A 14167-nucleotide genomic window follows, 5' to 3' on the forward strand; every position below is an offset into this window, starting at 1 on the left:
ATCCATCATAAAGTTGACGCAGCATAGAATTACCCCTTAGCGCTGTGTATTGGTGCAACACAGTAAAAGAGTATTGCTTACAAAAATGTCAAGCCAAATCCGAGTTAGGTCTTTAATTACCTTAAACTTTACCCGCTTGTAGTAGTTAGGATCAGAGGTTTTATACGGCATAAACCCCACCGACAGTCCGCAAGCTAGCTGATAACAGCAATGTTGAGCCAGCGTCCAGCCCACATAGCAAACCACAAATCCGGCCGACAAAGGAAGCCCAATAGTAAAGCTGGAAGTCTGGAAGCTTAACACCCCCTTGTGCAAATGGTAATTTCATAAACTTGAGAGCCCTCCGGGCTGCCTATAGGCCCAAATGAAACTTCCTATAACACTGTTTAATTTGTTTAAACAAGACATAGGGACCCGCAATGGTATAGACCGAAACAAATATAAAAATTTAGGGAGGACATTCATTCTTATGACGTTACACCTCCCATAGATACTTAGTGGGCCTATGCCATCTGCTCAATTTAGCCGCGACGGTCTTCAAAAGGGGGTCATAGTTTAATGTTAGAATATCATCTACCTGACTACTGAGATCTACCCCAAGATAAGTTGCGGTAAGTGTAACCCCTAATGCTGGAGTCAAGGCTTTAGATTGGAAGTTGACAATTGTCTGGGTTTTTGGCTAGATTCAACCTGTAGCCTGAAAAGTAGCCGAATGACACAGCTTCATGCATAATGTGTGATAGCTTCACCAGGATTGGGAGAGAAGACTGCAATATCGTAGGCGTACCGAGTGACCTTGAGTTCAATACCATTGAGGTTTACGGGGGAGATCCCTCTATTGAGCAACAAGTGCCTTATATATGAATCAGAATAGAGGGCAAACAGATGGGTACACAATGGGCATCCCTGCCGTGTCCCCCGTTGGATGTCAAAGATAGCAGATGTCAAGCCATTCAGTTTAATTGTGGCAACCAGCTTCTTATACAACTTCTGTACAAAGGCGATAAACCTGGGACCAAAGCCAAATGACATCATGGTAAGCAATAAGGCCTCCCATGCCACTCAGTCAAACGCCTTTTCCACTTCAAGCATAACCATACCCATCTGTTTATTAAGTTTGTGCGAAACATCAAAGGCAGATAGGGCTGTACCTTTATGGACCGTTGTATCTCTACCAGGAATGAAGCCATGTTGTTGCTCTGCCACTAACTTATGAATGTGAAGAGCTAACTGGGAAGCCAAAATCTTGGAAAATGTTTTGGCATTCGCATTCATTAAAGATATCGGGCGCTAAGATCTTCTACCATCAATTGGCTTCTCCTTTTTAGGGAAAACCACAATATTGGTTACACTCCATGAATCTGGAGCATCGCCCCCATTAGTGATGTCAGTGCTTAACTGCATAAAGACAGGAGCCAATAGATCCTGGAAGGCTATATAAAATTTGAGCGGAATAGCATTCTCGCCAGTCGCCTTAACAGAAGGTAAGGACTTGATAGCCTCTTTGACCTCGATCAGCCTAATGTCTTTCTGTAGTTCTTCGTCATTCAGAGAGTCTAGATGAGGCAAGTGACTTGCCTACAGATACTCATAACAGGTATGTTGCCAAAATGAGGGGGCAGCAGAGTATAGATTAGCATAATACAACCTGACTTGCTGTACTATGTCCTGTGGCTGTGTGAAGGATCGGCCTTCCACCCCTCTAATGATTTTAACATTAGTCCTGGCCTTTTGGTCGGAACTCTGGAGTGCCAGCACCCGCCCCACTCTCTCCCCATATTCATATTGAAGAGTTTTATGCTTATAACAGCGATTGTCCCTGCATGCTGACGCTCTAAATCTAAATGCTCATGCCGAGCCTGTTCTACCGCCTCTGCTATCAATATCACAAAAACCCTGTCCCTTAGACGATAAATGTCGATATTCGTTTTTAGCAGTAGAGAGGCCAACCATCAATTTCTACTACTGCACCACCAAATTTAGTGATTTATTCTTGGGGTGTATTACCGCACCTCGTCCAAAATTCTTTATCTAAAAAATTGGGAAATTCCTTGTAAACTTTAAAAAGACAGTCAACCAGAGAACAAAAGAATGTCTGGACCAATAGTTTGCACAGTACATCAAAATCAAAATCAAATGTGAAAAAATGTGTGGAGAACAAAATGACCCCTCATGGGCGCACCACCCCTGGGGCAACTGGCAGGCACTCACCAGGTTAGGCCCCCTTTCTCATCATAGGTAGTCATATTGTTCAAAAATAAAAGTGTCCAAAACGAAAACAAAAAGTGTGTGAAGTGCAGTGGAGCAATAAGTATTCACTCCATTCGTGACAAGCAGTGATTAAAATCAACAGGCACACCTTTCGCACAACTTTATTCTGGATTATTAGGCGTGAGCTGTTGAATTAAAAAGGCTGGTAGCTAACTCCGCATACCATTACCTATTGCCAACATGTTTCTCTGCCTCTAGAACTTTTGGCAGATTCGTCAGGGCTAGACACCCTGTCACCGCACCAATGTTGGACACCTTATTCTTTGTGACCTCTGCCAGCGGATGTATGACGGTACAACGCGTACCGTCACAACGCGTGCTGTTACAACGCGTCCCTTACAACGCAAGTCGTTACCACGACTTGCGTTGGGGGCGCGGATGTCGAATAGTATTTTTTACTATTCTAACACCAGTCCCCGTGGACACTAGGGAAGGTGTTGGAATAGTAAATTTACTATTTTTAATCTTCTAGCGCCCTACAGCGCAAGTCGTGCTAACGACTTGCGTTGTTACGGACGCGTCGTAACAGCACCGCGGGGAAACATCCGCGTTGTAACGGATGTTTCCCCTGCCGGCACACTTTTTTCGTACCAGCTGAAGAGGGAAATCTTTTAGCTCCTCATGTGAGCCTTTATTTGTATTCATTGTCCCCTGCGATTGTCTCGTCAATCATACAGAGCTTCACGGAGCTCTTTGTCTCCTCCTGTCCATGTCTACCGCCTCTGCTGCCTGTCGGTTTTGAACCAAAATAAAACGCAAAGTCTCCCCCCTGACAAATGCTTTCATACAGTCCCATACACTTGAGATGTCAGCCGTGCTGAGGTTATTATTCAAATACACCTTCAAAGCCCTTCTGCTATATCCCAGGTATTCAGGGTTACTAAGAAAGTGTCTAGGGAATGAGAAAGCCCGGGGAGCTTTTCTGACTCCAAGTTGTCTCTTTAAAGTCAGTGCGACAGGATTGTGGTCAGATATCATCTTGGGGCAGACCTCCACCAAAGCATTCTCCAGCAGCGAGCTCTTAATGAAGATCATATTTATATGGGAGTAATGCTTATGCGGATGTGAGTAAAATGTATATCCCGGCAATGTTGGAAACATTACCTGCCAGGCGTCATCAAGCTGGTGGATATGCAACAACTTCCGCAGCGCTACTCTGGTCTTGGCCATTCTTGTCCGTATCTTTCTATTATTAGTGTCAATTTTACTGTCCATGATGCAATTAACATCCCCCAGGATTATCAAATCCCCCTCCCAGCCCAGTAGTTCAGCACATATAAAATCAAAAATCTCGGGGCAATCCGAATTGGGACCATATATAGGACAGATCGTAGCAGTGCGACCAGCTATCTGCAACTGGACAATGGCCCATCTACCCCTACTATCCGACAATGTGTGCATTACAGTGGCTATTACGCTCCTTGATTTCAATATGGCAACCCCCCACCTGGAGACTGTCTGCAATGTGCATATTAATGTGTCATAGCCAAGTTGTCCCAACAGCAACCTATCTTTGTATGCTAAATGAGTTTCAACTAGGCCTAATAGGTATGGTTTGAGAGTGTGGAGTACCTCCCTAATTAAACGCCGTTTGTGAGATTGAATCAGCCCTGTGACGTTCCAGCACAGAAGTTTTAAATCAGACATTGGATGGTTTTAATTTGCGCCCCTCCCGCCTGACTCCAGCCTCTGATGTCTTCATTTTATCCTCTACACTTCTAACTGGTAAATGGCTACTTGACGCCCCATCTCCCTCCCTCCCGCCAACCCCATCACCCAGTGGTAAGCCAGTATCCAACTGGTGAGTCCTCCTCCCTATCCCTAAGGAAACCCCCCTCTTATACCCCCCAATGCCTACTGAAAGGAATCATCCCACCCAAGCTGTCACTGACTGACAGCTGAAGGTGGACGCCCACCCAGACCCGCAACGATCCAGCGGCCCCCATCCTCCCCCGTACTCCACACAGAGAGAAAAGAGAAAAGAGTTCGGACTATTTCAGGAAGAGAACCATATTTAACACATGCCTATATCCGTTCCCCCTACTTGTCTTACCTCCTGCTCCATGCCGAAAAAGTACAAGCATCCATTTATTACAATCTTCAAGCATGCTGGCTCCTGTAGATAAACCTTGAACTAGTGCTATGAGCCATTTTGCCAGGATGAGTGTGGACACTAATGACAAGTCTGAATATGGCCGGCCAGTTAAGGGTAGTAGTTTTGTAATTGATTTAGGTACCTAGAAAAAACAGGGGGATGGGAAACTGCTGGGGTAAAAGGAATCTTACGATGATTGGATACATATGAAGAAGGTCAAGTACATGGCAGTTGGTGTTGTTATTTTGAGAAAATGAGTGTAAAGCTATAAGATTAAGTCAACTCTTTGGCAACCATACATATGAGGCACAGAAAGTGGGAAAAGTATATATGGTACAGAAGAAGACGTGGAAGGGGACAGTGAAACATATGAGTTGTGTATGATTGGTTAGCACTAAACATCACAACTCCCAGTCCTTACCCCTCACCTTCTTTCCCCAGTGTATTGAAGACTTTTAGGAATGGTCGTTACCAGAGTGATAACACGGAGGTGAGGCCACTAGAACCCCTCTCAACCTCCAAAGCTGTACTCACATCACACCACCCGCGAAGGAACTCTACTGACGTCCCATTCGCAAACAAGCATAATGCATACTCCTCAGCCACACTTTTAAGGCCCTCTATATCACTGCCCCAGCATACCTCAACAACCGTATCTGCTTCCACCAACCTTCCAGACACTGTTGCTCATCTGGACTCTTACTTACAAAAATTCCACTCATAAGGAAAAGTGGATCTGGCAATCGAGCCTTCTACGTCTCTCCTAAAGCACGGAATGACCTGCCTCTACACATAAGATCCTCCTCCTCACCAATTGATTTCTGCAAGTAACTGAAGACCTGGCTTTTCAGTTAATCCCACTAGGCCCTAAGTGTGCCTAGATTCACATCTGCTCACATCAGAATAACCTAGCAGGTGATAGTGCGCCCTACAAATCTGTATAACATAACATGTCATATAATTGCTTTCTGTCCTGGATTCTATTTACTCATTTTTTTTAAAAGGCATGCATTACAGTATTTTCACTGACACTTGACTGATATCAAAGCAAATCGGTGTGTTATGATAACAATGGGTTTGTTTCTACACAGGGTAAATATGTTGTCTGCTTTGACCCACTCGATGGCTCCTCCAACATAGACTGCTTGGCATCCATTGGGACTATTTTTGCCATCTACAGGAAGGTAAGCTTTGGGGTGCTAAAGATATTTAAGATCAATAAATGTATCTTGATCTACTGCTTACAGGTCGGAATCACCTATTGGCATCACATGATCCTAGTTTACTTCCCAAAGGCCATCCAATTATATTAAAAATCCAAAACAAAGCAAACAGTGAGAGGTATAGCACATAGACATGATGACATTCATCAGCATTGCGGCATATTGCACATTGATGATAACTTGGATAGAGATGGTTCAAGGATGACAAATAGGGCAAGGGAATAATAAAGAAGGTGGGATGGTGAGTTTTTCAGATGAAAGTAGAAAGGGGAGCTTTTGTCACAAAAGTTTCGAATGAGGTGAAAGCAGTGTGGAATTATCATAGCGGGAGAAAGTTGAAACGATTACTTTTGTAACCAGAAAATGAAGAGAGAATAGATAACAACTCACATGGAGGTGTTAAGAGAGGTGGACAAGAGGGGTAAGATGGATAAGAGGTACAGGGCGAGGAGGGCGCAGAAAGTAAGGGGTGGGGAGCTATTTAATGAGCTGGAAAAGAGGACATAGGGGGACATGGCGAGCCAATGTGATCCTCATCCAATTGGCTACGAGCCAGGTGTTGAGAGATTTCAAGCAGGAGAGATATGTATTGTAATTATTAGGAGAGTTTTATAAACTGTAAATATGACCCAAGGGTAGCAGAGAGCTGTGCAGAGAAAATAAACAAAGTCCATTCCATAAACATGCATTATCAAGTATAAGCAAAAACAAAGACCAAAGCAAAAGGTTATTCCAGAGAAAAACCATATCTCATTCCATTACATATATTATAGCGTGTCAGGAAAGCAAAGTCTACATCAAATTGTTCGTAGTCCACAATTGTCCTTCTGAGGTGAAGAAGCTAAGCTAATTATAGCTGTATCTCATCAAGAGTGCGTCAGGTAGTCCAGGAGTCACATCTGACCAGATCGTTGTGGTACGAATCTATTTAATAAGATCCTTATCACCTCTTTCTTGAAGTACTGTTAGATGGGTTCATTTGAATCTCCGACGTGAGAGAGTTCCAAATTCTCATGGCAAATCCAGAGAAGGTTTGAGTGTGGGTCTTCTTTGTTCTGAATCTGGGAGTTTCCAGCAGGAGGATGTATGCACTCCGTAGGGAGCAGCTGCCTGCTGAGTTTGTGCACTTCTGAGTAAGGTACATTGGTGAATCTGCCCCCATGCAGACATGGTGCACTTTATTTGATCTACTTAATGTGTTTTACTGTAAAGATTTTAAGTAATTGTACAGTTAATAAAGAATTATTTTCCTAAAAAAACAAAAGTTTTTTTTCTTTACATTAGTGAATCATAGTGCAGGGATTTGTATGTGAGGCACAATATCTTCAGGTGGATCCTGGCTTCAAATGGGAACCAGTGGAGAGACTTGAGAGAAGGTGTGATATGGTTGAAATGTCTTCTTCTTGTTACAAGACATGCTGTGGTTTTAAGAGTCGCCTTGAACGTTGCTGTTCATGATATTAGTTAAATCCGTTAGTGTCGCACTACCGTAGTCAAGTCTGGATACGATTAGGGTCTAAACTGCGATTCTGAAATCTGCAGGGGGTATGAACAGTTTCACCTTTTTTAGGAGACTTGTTTTTGGGAAGACAGACGGAGCTGTAAGGAATCTTCTGGTTTCATAGGAGTTCCCCAACGGGAAAAGCAAGATTGGTCATTGATATGAGTTTAGCTGATTCTATTTAATATTGTGCTCTCACAAGCAAAAACTGTTCACAAGGACAGCCAACACTAGTTTCGCCCTCAGTGGCGTGCAGGCCTGGGGCGTTTATTCAAGGTTGTTAATGATTACATGTGAAAGATGAAAAAGGGGAAAAGGAAAACATTGTAACAGAGTACAGAATTAGAAAAAATAAAGTAAAACTGAGAATATTATCCAATGCAGCACAATTTCCAAAGGCAAGTTGATGAGGAATTTAGACAGGAAAGAGAAGATACGAAACCCAAAGGATGTGAAATAAGGCAGGAAGGTGTGTACATACCAGAGCAAAATGTGACAAAAGGATTTTAGAAGGAAGACATAAACCAATAATGGCAGAAAAGTGATTGGTCAAAATGTATTATATTATATATATGCCATTTGAAAAAGCAATTCTGAAAGGGCATACATTTTACCCAATATACAAAATTGTCCTTGATTGCCTTATTGGTAGGAGTCACATCTCCCTTGCTTCATCTCTGGGTTCATGTATTTGAATAAAAATTTTCAGCCAACTGTGGAACACTTGGAACAAGGCCTTAGGCTGTAATGTGGATATTCGGACAGACAGACAGAATGACGTGTGCTAGAGTCATTGCTACAGATATGCCACTGAAGTCGCGGACTTTCATTTTCATAATGAGAGGGCACGTGGATGCAGAAGGCGTGCATGCCTATGCACTACGTCACTCCTCATATAACTAGAACTTGAGTCCCTAATGTTTGAGGATGGACAGCTCTTTGGTCTGTGCTGGAATATGTTACACTCTTCAGGTCTGTGCTGAATGGCGTTACACACTTTCTTTATCTTGGACGTTGTTTCTCAAATTTTGGAATTCTTCACTTGCCGTGGGTGTTGTGGTTAGGTCATTCTCTTCAATTGGATTTTGTTTCCAAGTTCTTCGCTTTCATTCTTTGCTGAAGGTAATGGGGCTGTTTTTTTTCACTCTGTGGGTGTTGCTAATCCCTGTGCAGTTCTATTTTGCTGCCCAATGTCTTGTTTTATCGCCGTTCTTTCTGGTAGCAACTTATTACCAAGCTGTTCTGGATCCGTGACAGATGTCACCCTTTATCCATTTCTCACACAGATCTGATATTGGGCGGTGGTGGTCTGGTGCCTGGCACTGGCTTTGCCATATTTCTTCTCCTCTTTCAGTGCTGTTGGAGATAAGGTTTCAGCCACCAGATAGGTTGATAATGTGACTTTGTTGTGCTTGGCAGTCTTGATTGTCACTTTTCTAATGACACCTTTGTTTCTTTATCTTCCAGCTAGTAGCTTGTTGAGTTGTATTTTCGGAACTGATTTCTTTTGGACTTATTAGGCGGTGTTTGGCATTCTTCTTTTCTTCCTGCCCACCTCGGGCCAGGTGCTTCTTTGTTTTAGACCACTGCAGGACCATGTACTTTTTCTTCTGGGCCACTGCAGGGCTAGACTCTTCTTTTGTGATTCTTGCTTGGGCTGGGCATTTTTTCTCTTCTGATGGTCTCTGCTGTACACCTGTTCTTTCGACTCTTTCTCTTCTGTAGGTCTGTGCGGTATGCCGGTTATTTCGTTCTTCCTCTTCTGTTGGTCTGTGCTGTAGCCCTGTTCTTTCGTTCTTCTTCTTCTGTTGGTCTGTGCTGTAGCCCTGTTCTTTTGTTCTTCCTCTTCTGTTGGTCTGTGCTGTAGCCCTGTTCTTTCATTCTTCTTCTTCTGTTGGTCTGTGCTGTAGCCCTGTTCTTTCGTTATTCCTTTACTGTTGGTCTGTGCTGTAGCCCAGTTCTTTCGTTCTTCTTCTTCTGTTGGTCTGTGCTGTAGCCCTGTTCTTTTGTTCTTCCTCTTCTGTTGGTCTGTGCTGTAGCCCTGTTCTTTCATTCTTCTTCTTCTGTTGGTCAGTGCTGTAGCCCTGTTCTTTCGTTATTCCTCTTCTGTTGGTCTGTGCTGTAGCCCAGTTCTTTAATTCTTCCTCTTCTGTTGGTCTTTGCTGTAGGCCTGTTCTTTTGTGCCTCCTCTTCTGCAGGTAGGGTCAGAGAGAGATGGTGGGGTCCTTCTTGCTTAGGGTGACCAGGGGTCCTGGATATGCCCGCACAGTCCCGGTTTTTCGCCAGCTGTCCCGGCAGATTTCAGGAAATTAAGCTCATGTCCCGGTTTCAAACCTGTGGTAGGTGTCTTTTTATGTTTTGCAAAGAAGGGATAGTTAGCAGCTGTTATAAGAAAGCAATTTAATTAACAGTCATGCTACTGGCTCTGAACATGGCACTTTATGTATGTTCTTACTGCCTCTTCGGTAATTCTCTGCTAAGGAGAGCTGTCATAGTGCCAAAATCGGCACCACTCCCCATCCTTCCCACAACAATAAACTGGAGAAATAAACAGACCAGACACCTTCTTTGTGGAGAAAATTGCTGAAGGTTTATTTGCATAACAAATATGCCAACATGGTGGGTTATCTTACAGGCGATCCCAGGGCAGGCAGCCCCTCGCCACCTGCCACCTGATGAGCCAAATGACACCGTGGCCAATCCAATCTGTGTATGTCAGATTTGGGGAAGGGGCTAACCCCTCCCACCAGTGGACCGCCAGTCCATCCCATTACTCACGCCCTCAGAAGGGGGGGCGGAGCATTCCAGGCAACCCCAGTTGCTCAGGTCCATAACCGCCCGTAGGACTAACAGGGCGCCGCCGCTCCTCTAGTGTCCAACGCGAAGACCTCCCTGGGGTTATTTGGCCTTAGCACCCTTGTTGTGCTCCTGCAGAGAGTACCCCTTGGTACCTTACAGCCTCTGGATCGCCCTGTAACTCCGCCTGTAACCCAAAATAATAAGTTAGACAACACACACCCCCATCCCCTGCCCATACGCCGGGTAAGCGGTAGGGAGGGAAACAGTGTCAGGGCAGCAGGAAAAGAGGGCGCCCAGTGTGCGGGAGAGGTATATGTACCTCACCCCCGGCCCACTCCTGCCCGGAAGTGACGTGCATGCAGACCCTAAGGGGTCGCAAACACTGGTAGGCTACCTCGTGTGCCCTTATGTGGCACTAAGGGGGGGGGGCCTCTTAGGAGGGTCCCCTTCGTGGACCGAGGGCAGCCAGCATTCTGTGCTCACGTTTGAAGTCAAATGTTAGTTCTTCTTCTATTTAGGGGATCTGTCCCGGTTTTTGGCTTTAAAATTCTGGTCACCCTATTCTTGCTGGAGACGGTGGTGCTTAGGGTTGCTACAAAGCTTGGCCACAGATATGTTATAGACGGTGCTAAGCCAGATAAATGCCCCGGTAAACATGCTGTGGGAGTGGTATTTTACTTGTGCAACTAGGGCCATCAGAAGTCGGGGCAGAGAAGACATTACTCTGTAGGCTCTGCTCTCATGCTGCGCAATTTATAGATTTTGAATAAGGCTCCCTGTTTTCCGTTTTTACTAATTTTTACAGAAAAATACAGACAGAAACATTTATTTTCTTGTCTGTATTTATTTTGAAATGTAGATAAAAACGGAAATTGGGCTGCTTTTTGGGTAATTCTGAATATTGTCTGCCATGACTGCCAGACCAATAGCTATGTGAATTGATCAGTAAAGGGTACAAAAACACAGGAATTTTAGTAAAGAGGCTTTAACACCAGTAGATATGCTCAAGGTTGATACTAAAATGTGCATATTTTCATATTAGTGCATTGATTCATCATCTGCGGGTGCTCACAGCATTGAAACCTGGCAGGGATTCAAGCATGAGTGCATATTTATCGGTTACATAAATGTGGAAATATGCTAATTTCAGCTAAATTTTTCCACAAAACCCAAAATAAATATGGATATATACAGATGAAATTAGCAAAAAATAAATATGGATAAATACAGACGGAGATGTCAAAAAATAAATAGCATAAAACCGGGAGCCCAAATTTTAAAGCAAGGCTTGTTTGTTAACAATGAGGCAGAGATACATAAAACCACTAGATGGCGCCAGAGGGTGGAGTTGCTGTGTTTTCGAAACACGTGCTTGCGACATTTGGACCTCTACCAATTGTTTGCCCAGGCTGTTCAAAAACCTCAGAAAAAGACATGCCTGTGTGTGACTGTTGATGGTGCGAGGCTGATGACGCGTTCCATGCTGTAGTAGAGAGCTGTGTCCCTCTTCACTTTCCTTTACTGTTGTGGTGTTCTGGCTCGAGGTGTCCTTAGTCTGGGGGCTCTGGCAGCCGGATGCACTGGTTTTTAAAGTGGTCTACAGTGAAAGTGAGCCTCCCGGTGTTGGCGGAAAGGAGAAACTGGGCTGTTGGTTGTGTTACCTTCTTTGCACATGAGTGATGGGCAGGGCTGGCCGTTGGCAGTCCATAGTCCAAGATAGAAAGGTCATATTGGCTGTAGTCGTGTGCATGAGGCAATCACTAAGGGAAGACACCCGAAGGAGGTCAGACTGGCTGACGTGATACCCAGACCTTCAGGATGTAATATGACCTACAGACAGTAAAATTGCTTTAGTACTCTGCAATAACGATGTAGGCTTTGAAACAGTGGAAGCAAAGAAAAGGTGAATACAAATCTTGAAAACACGCATTTTCATGAAATGACGGGGAACGGTTCAAGGGCGGTAAGAGAGAAATAAAACATGGTACTTTAATGACTCAGTTATGAAAAACTGAGCTGTCACTTTGAGATAATGTATGTATTCAAAGCCGAGATAAGATTGTAAGAAGTAATGAAAGAAACAGCCTGCTAGATAAGGTAAAATGCACATTTTCCATTTTATTTACATGTAGTCAATTTATGCTCTGAGCCCAGAGCCTGACTGGAGAACAACAACACAAATCTTAAAAGAGCGCCTTTGCTTTCCTCACAAACCTGTTCCAGCCGGTTTAGTCACCCGACGAGCTTTGTTTGTGCACTTACAGTTTGCCTCAGGCAGAAAAGAAAATATTTTCAGTTATGAGAGAATAATATCGGAGCCACAAACAGTCTCCTGACAAGCACATGCCATGTTGTCACAGATGTTCTGCAGGCCTGAGGCCGCCTCGAGGGCCTGGGAATCCGCGGGAGGAGAAGAGGTGCTATAAAGGTGATAGAGAGAGACAAGGAGAGAACAGGGCAGAGTCAGTAAGGATGGACATTGGGAATAGAATGATATTCCCCAAAGTGTGGCTACCTCCTCGGGCAGCAGAGCGACAGGGCTTTGTGGGTAGCCACCAGGGCTTTAAGTGGGACGAAAAAAAATGGGGGGTCTCTCATAGGGGCGTGGCCGATGTAATTAGGGAATGGCTTAAAACAAGTAAGCTAGAAACATGTGCTTAGCATAGTGTGCCACCCGACTTGTAATTTGCTGCTTCTGTCATTTCATCACATCCAGATATATAAAACAACAAATAACATTACACCTACAACAAGCCAAGACTATTGGTTTTGCCAATGTTTATTAGCTGCAAAAGATAAGTAAGCAAAAACTATAGCTTTGTTGTATAGAATATTGAAAATGCTTCAGTTCTGAAATGATGAGTCTGTGAAAGTATTATGCGAGTCTCTTTGAAAGTACATCAAAGGTAGTGAAGGGTGGCTCTGCTGGAGACGTACGATTTTCGTTTGAGGGTGAGGGCAGAAATGGAGAGCTGGATACAGACCTGTCTCAGCACCTGATTTTTAGAATGGCTGGTGCTGAGCAACGGCAGGTCCCGGCCCACTTAAAGCCCTGGTAGCTACCCTTAGGCAAAGAGTCAGCTGAGCAGGAAGATGGATACAGGTGAAGCAATAGGGGCGTCAGTATAGCCATGGAGTGAGTCGGTGAGCAAAGGAGGAGGAGAGCGGAAGGGTTAGGAGATCAAAATGAGACAGGCAATGTCTGAGCAGGGAAACAATATTTAGAGCGCAATATTTATACCAGATGATACTTCTAACAATGATCTGACATACAACCAACTGTATTTTTAACTCTATCAATTTCCTCAGCCTCGCCGTTTCAGTGCTTAGATCCGGACAAATTTTACTATCATCCAATCATGTTTCTTTAACAGCCACCACCTTCAATATGCTCTTCGATCAAAAGAGTAGCAAGCACAGTCCCAGAGCCCTCAGTTTCTTGCGTCCCCTAGATCGTTTTCTAAGTTTGTGCTGATCCATTTCTGGGTGCACTTGATATAAAGTAAACAAGAGTGCTATATGCTTGAAAATAGGCCCTTCTGGAATCTCAGACCAGCCAGTGATCCTCAAGTTTGTTGCTCTTCTGGCATTCTCAAGTGAATCAGCATTAGTTTCCAACTCCAATCCTATTCAGAAATGCAAGGCTGACTTTCTGTGCTCTTCCCCTCCATTTTACCAACAGCTTTTCCTTGTTTGATGGATGAAGTTGCTGTTGTTTTTAATATCTTGGTCTTAAGTCTGTTCTTGCAGACTTTCACTCTATTTTCGACATTGTCAGTCTTCTTAACTAAAATATCCAGAGATGCCATTAGGCCCTGACTTCCTTCAATTATTTGGGTATGTTGTGGTGTTGCAGGCTTCTCTTCAGTGCAACTACAATGAACACAACACTCTGTCATGTAGTTTCTATGAAAAATATACAGGATCTGCGCGTTTAGACAACATGCACTGTAGGATTGGTGTCAGACAAACTCTGATCACCCCCACCGGGTATGTTGGCCTTTTTGTACCAACAAGCTCACAGTGCCACTAGAATCTCCTCTTACCAAGGAGAGAATAGTTCCTGGCAACCATCGAACATGACAATCCTGATCCCTCAAACCAGTGGAAACAGTATATTACTTTTTGCTCAGTCACTCGTGCCCACTTAGTCTGTCTCAGAGAAATACACAGAAAAAACAGGCTGGGCGTTTTCAAAAAGGATTTATTGAACAGTTGTTATTCTGGTGTAGAATAGATGAGCTGCAACAACCGTTAGGCAGTATAAGATATAAACGA

The 14167-nt window shown here is 44.0% G+C and overlaps 1 protein-coding gene across 2 annotated transcripts in view; it reads left to right on the plus strand.

Moving 5' to 3' along the window:
- LOC144819553 (fructose-1,6-bisphosphatase isozyme 2) overlaps positions 1–14167 on the plus strand; it is a 415645-nt gene that overhangs the window by 64398 nt on the left and 337080 nt on the right. For both annotated transcript variants that reach the window (XM_078677393.1, XM_078677392.1), the window contains exon 3: positions 5458–5550. In XM_078677393.1, coding sequence (XP_078533519.1) covers positions 5458–5550 — 93 coding nt within the window. The remainder of the gene's footprint in view (positions 1–5457; positions 5551–14167) is intronic.

This window comes from Lissotriton helveticus, chromosome 2_1 (assembly GCF_964261635.1).
Source record: "Lissotriton helveticus chromosome 2_1, aLisHel1.1, whole genome shotgun sequence".
Taxonomy (NCBI): Eukaryota; Metazoa; Chordata; class Amphibia; order Caudata; family Salamandridae; genus Lissotriton; species Lissotriton helveticus.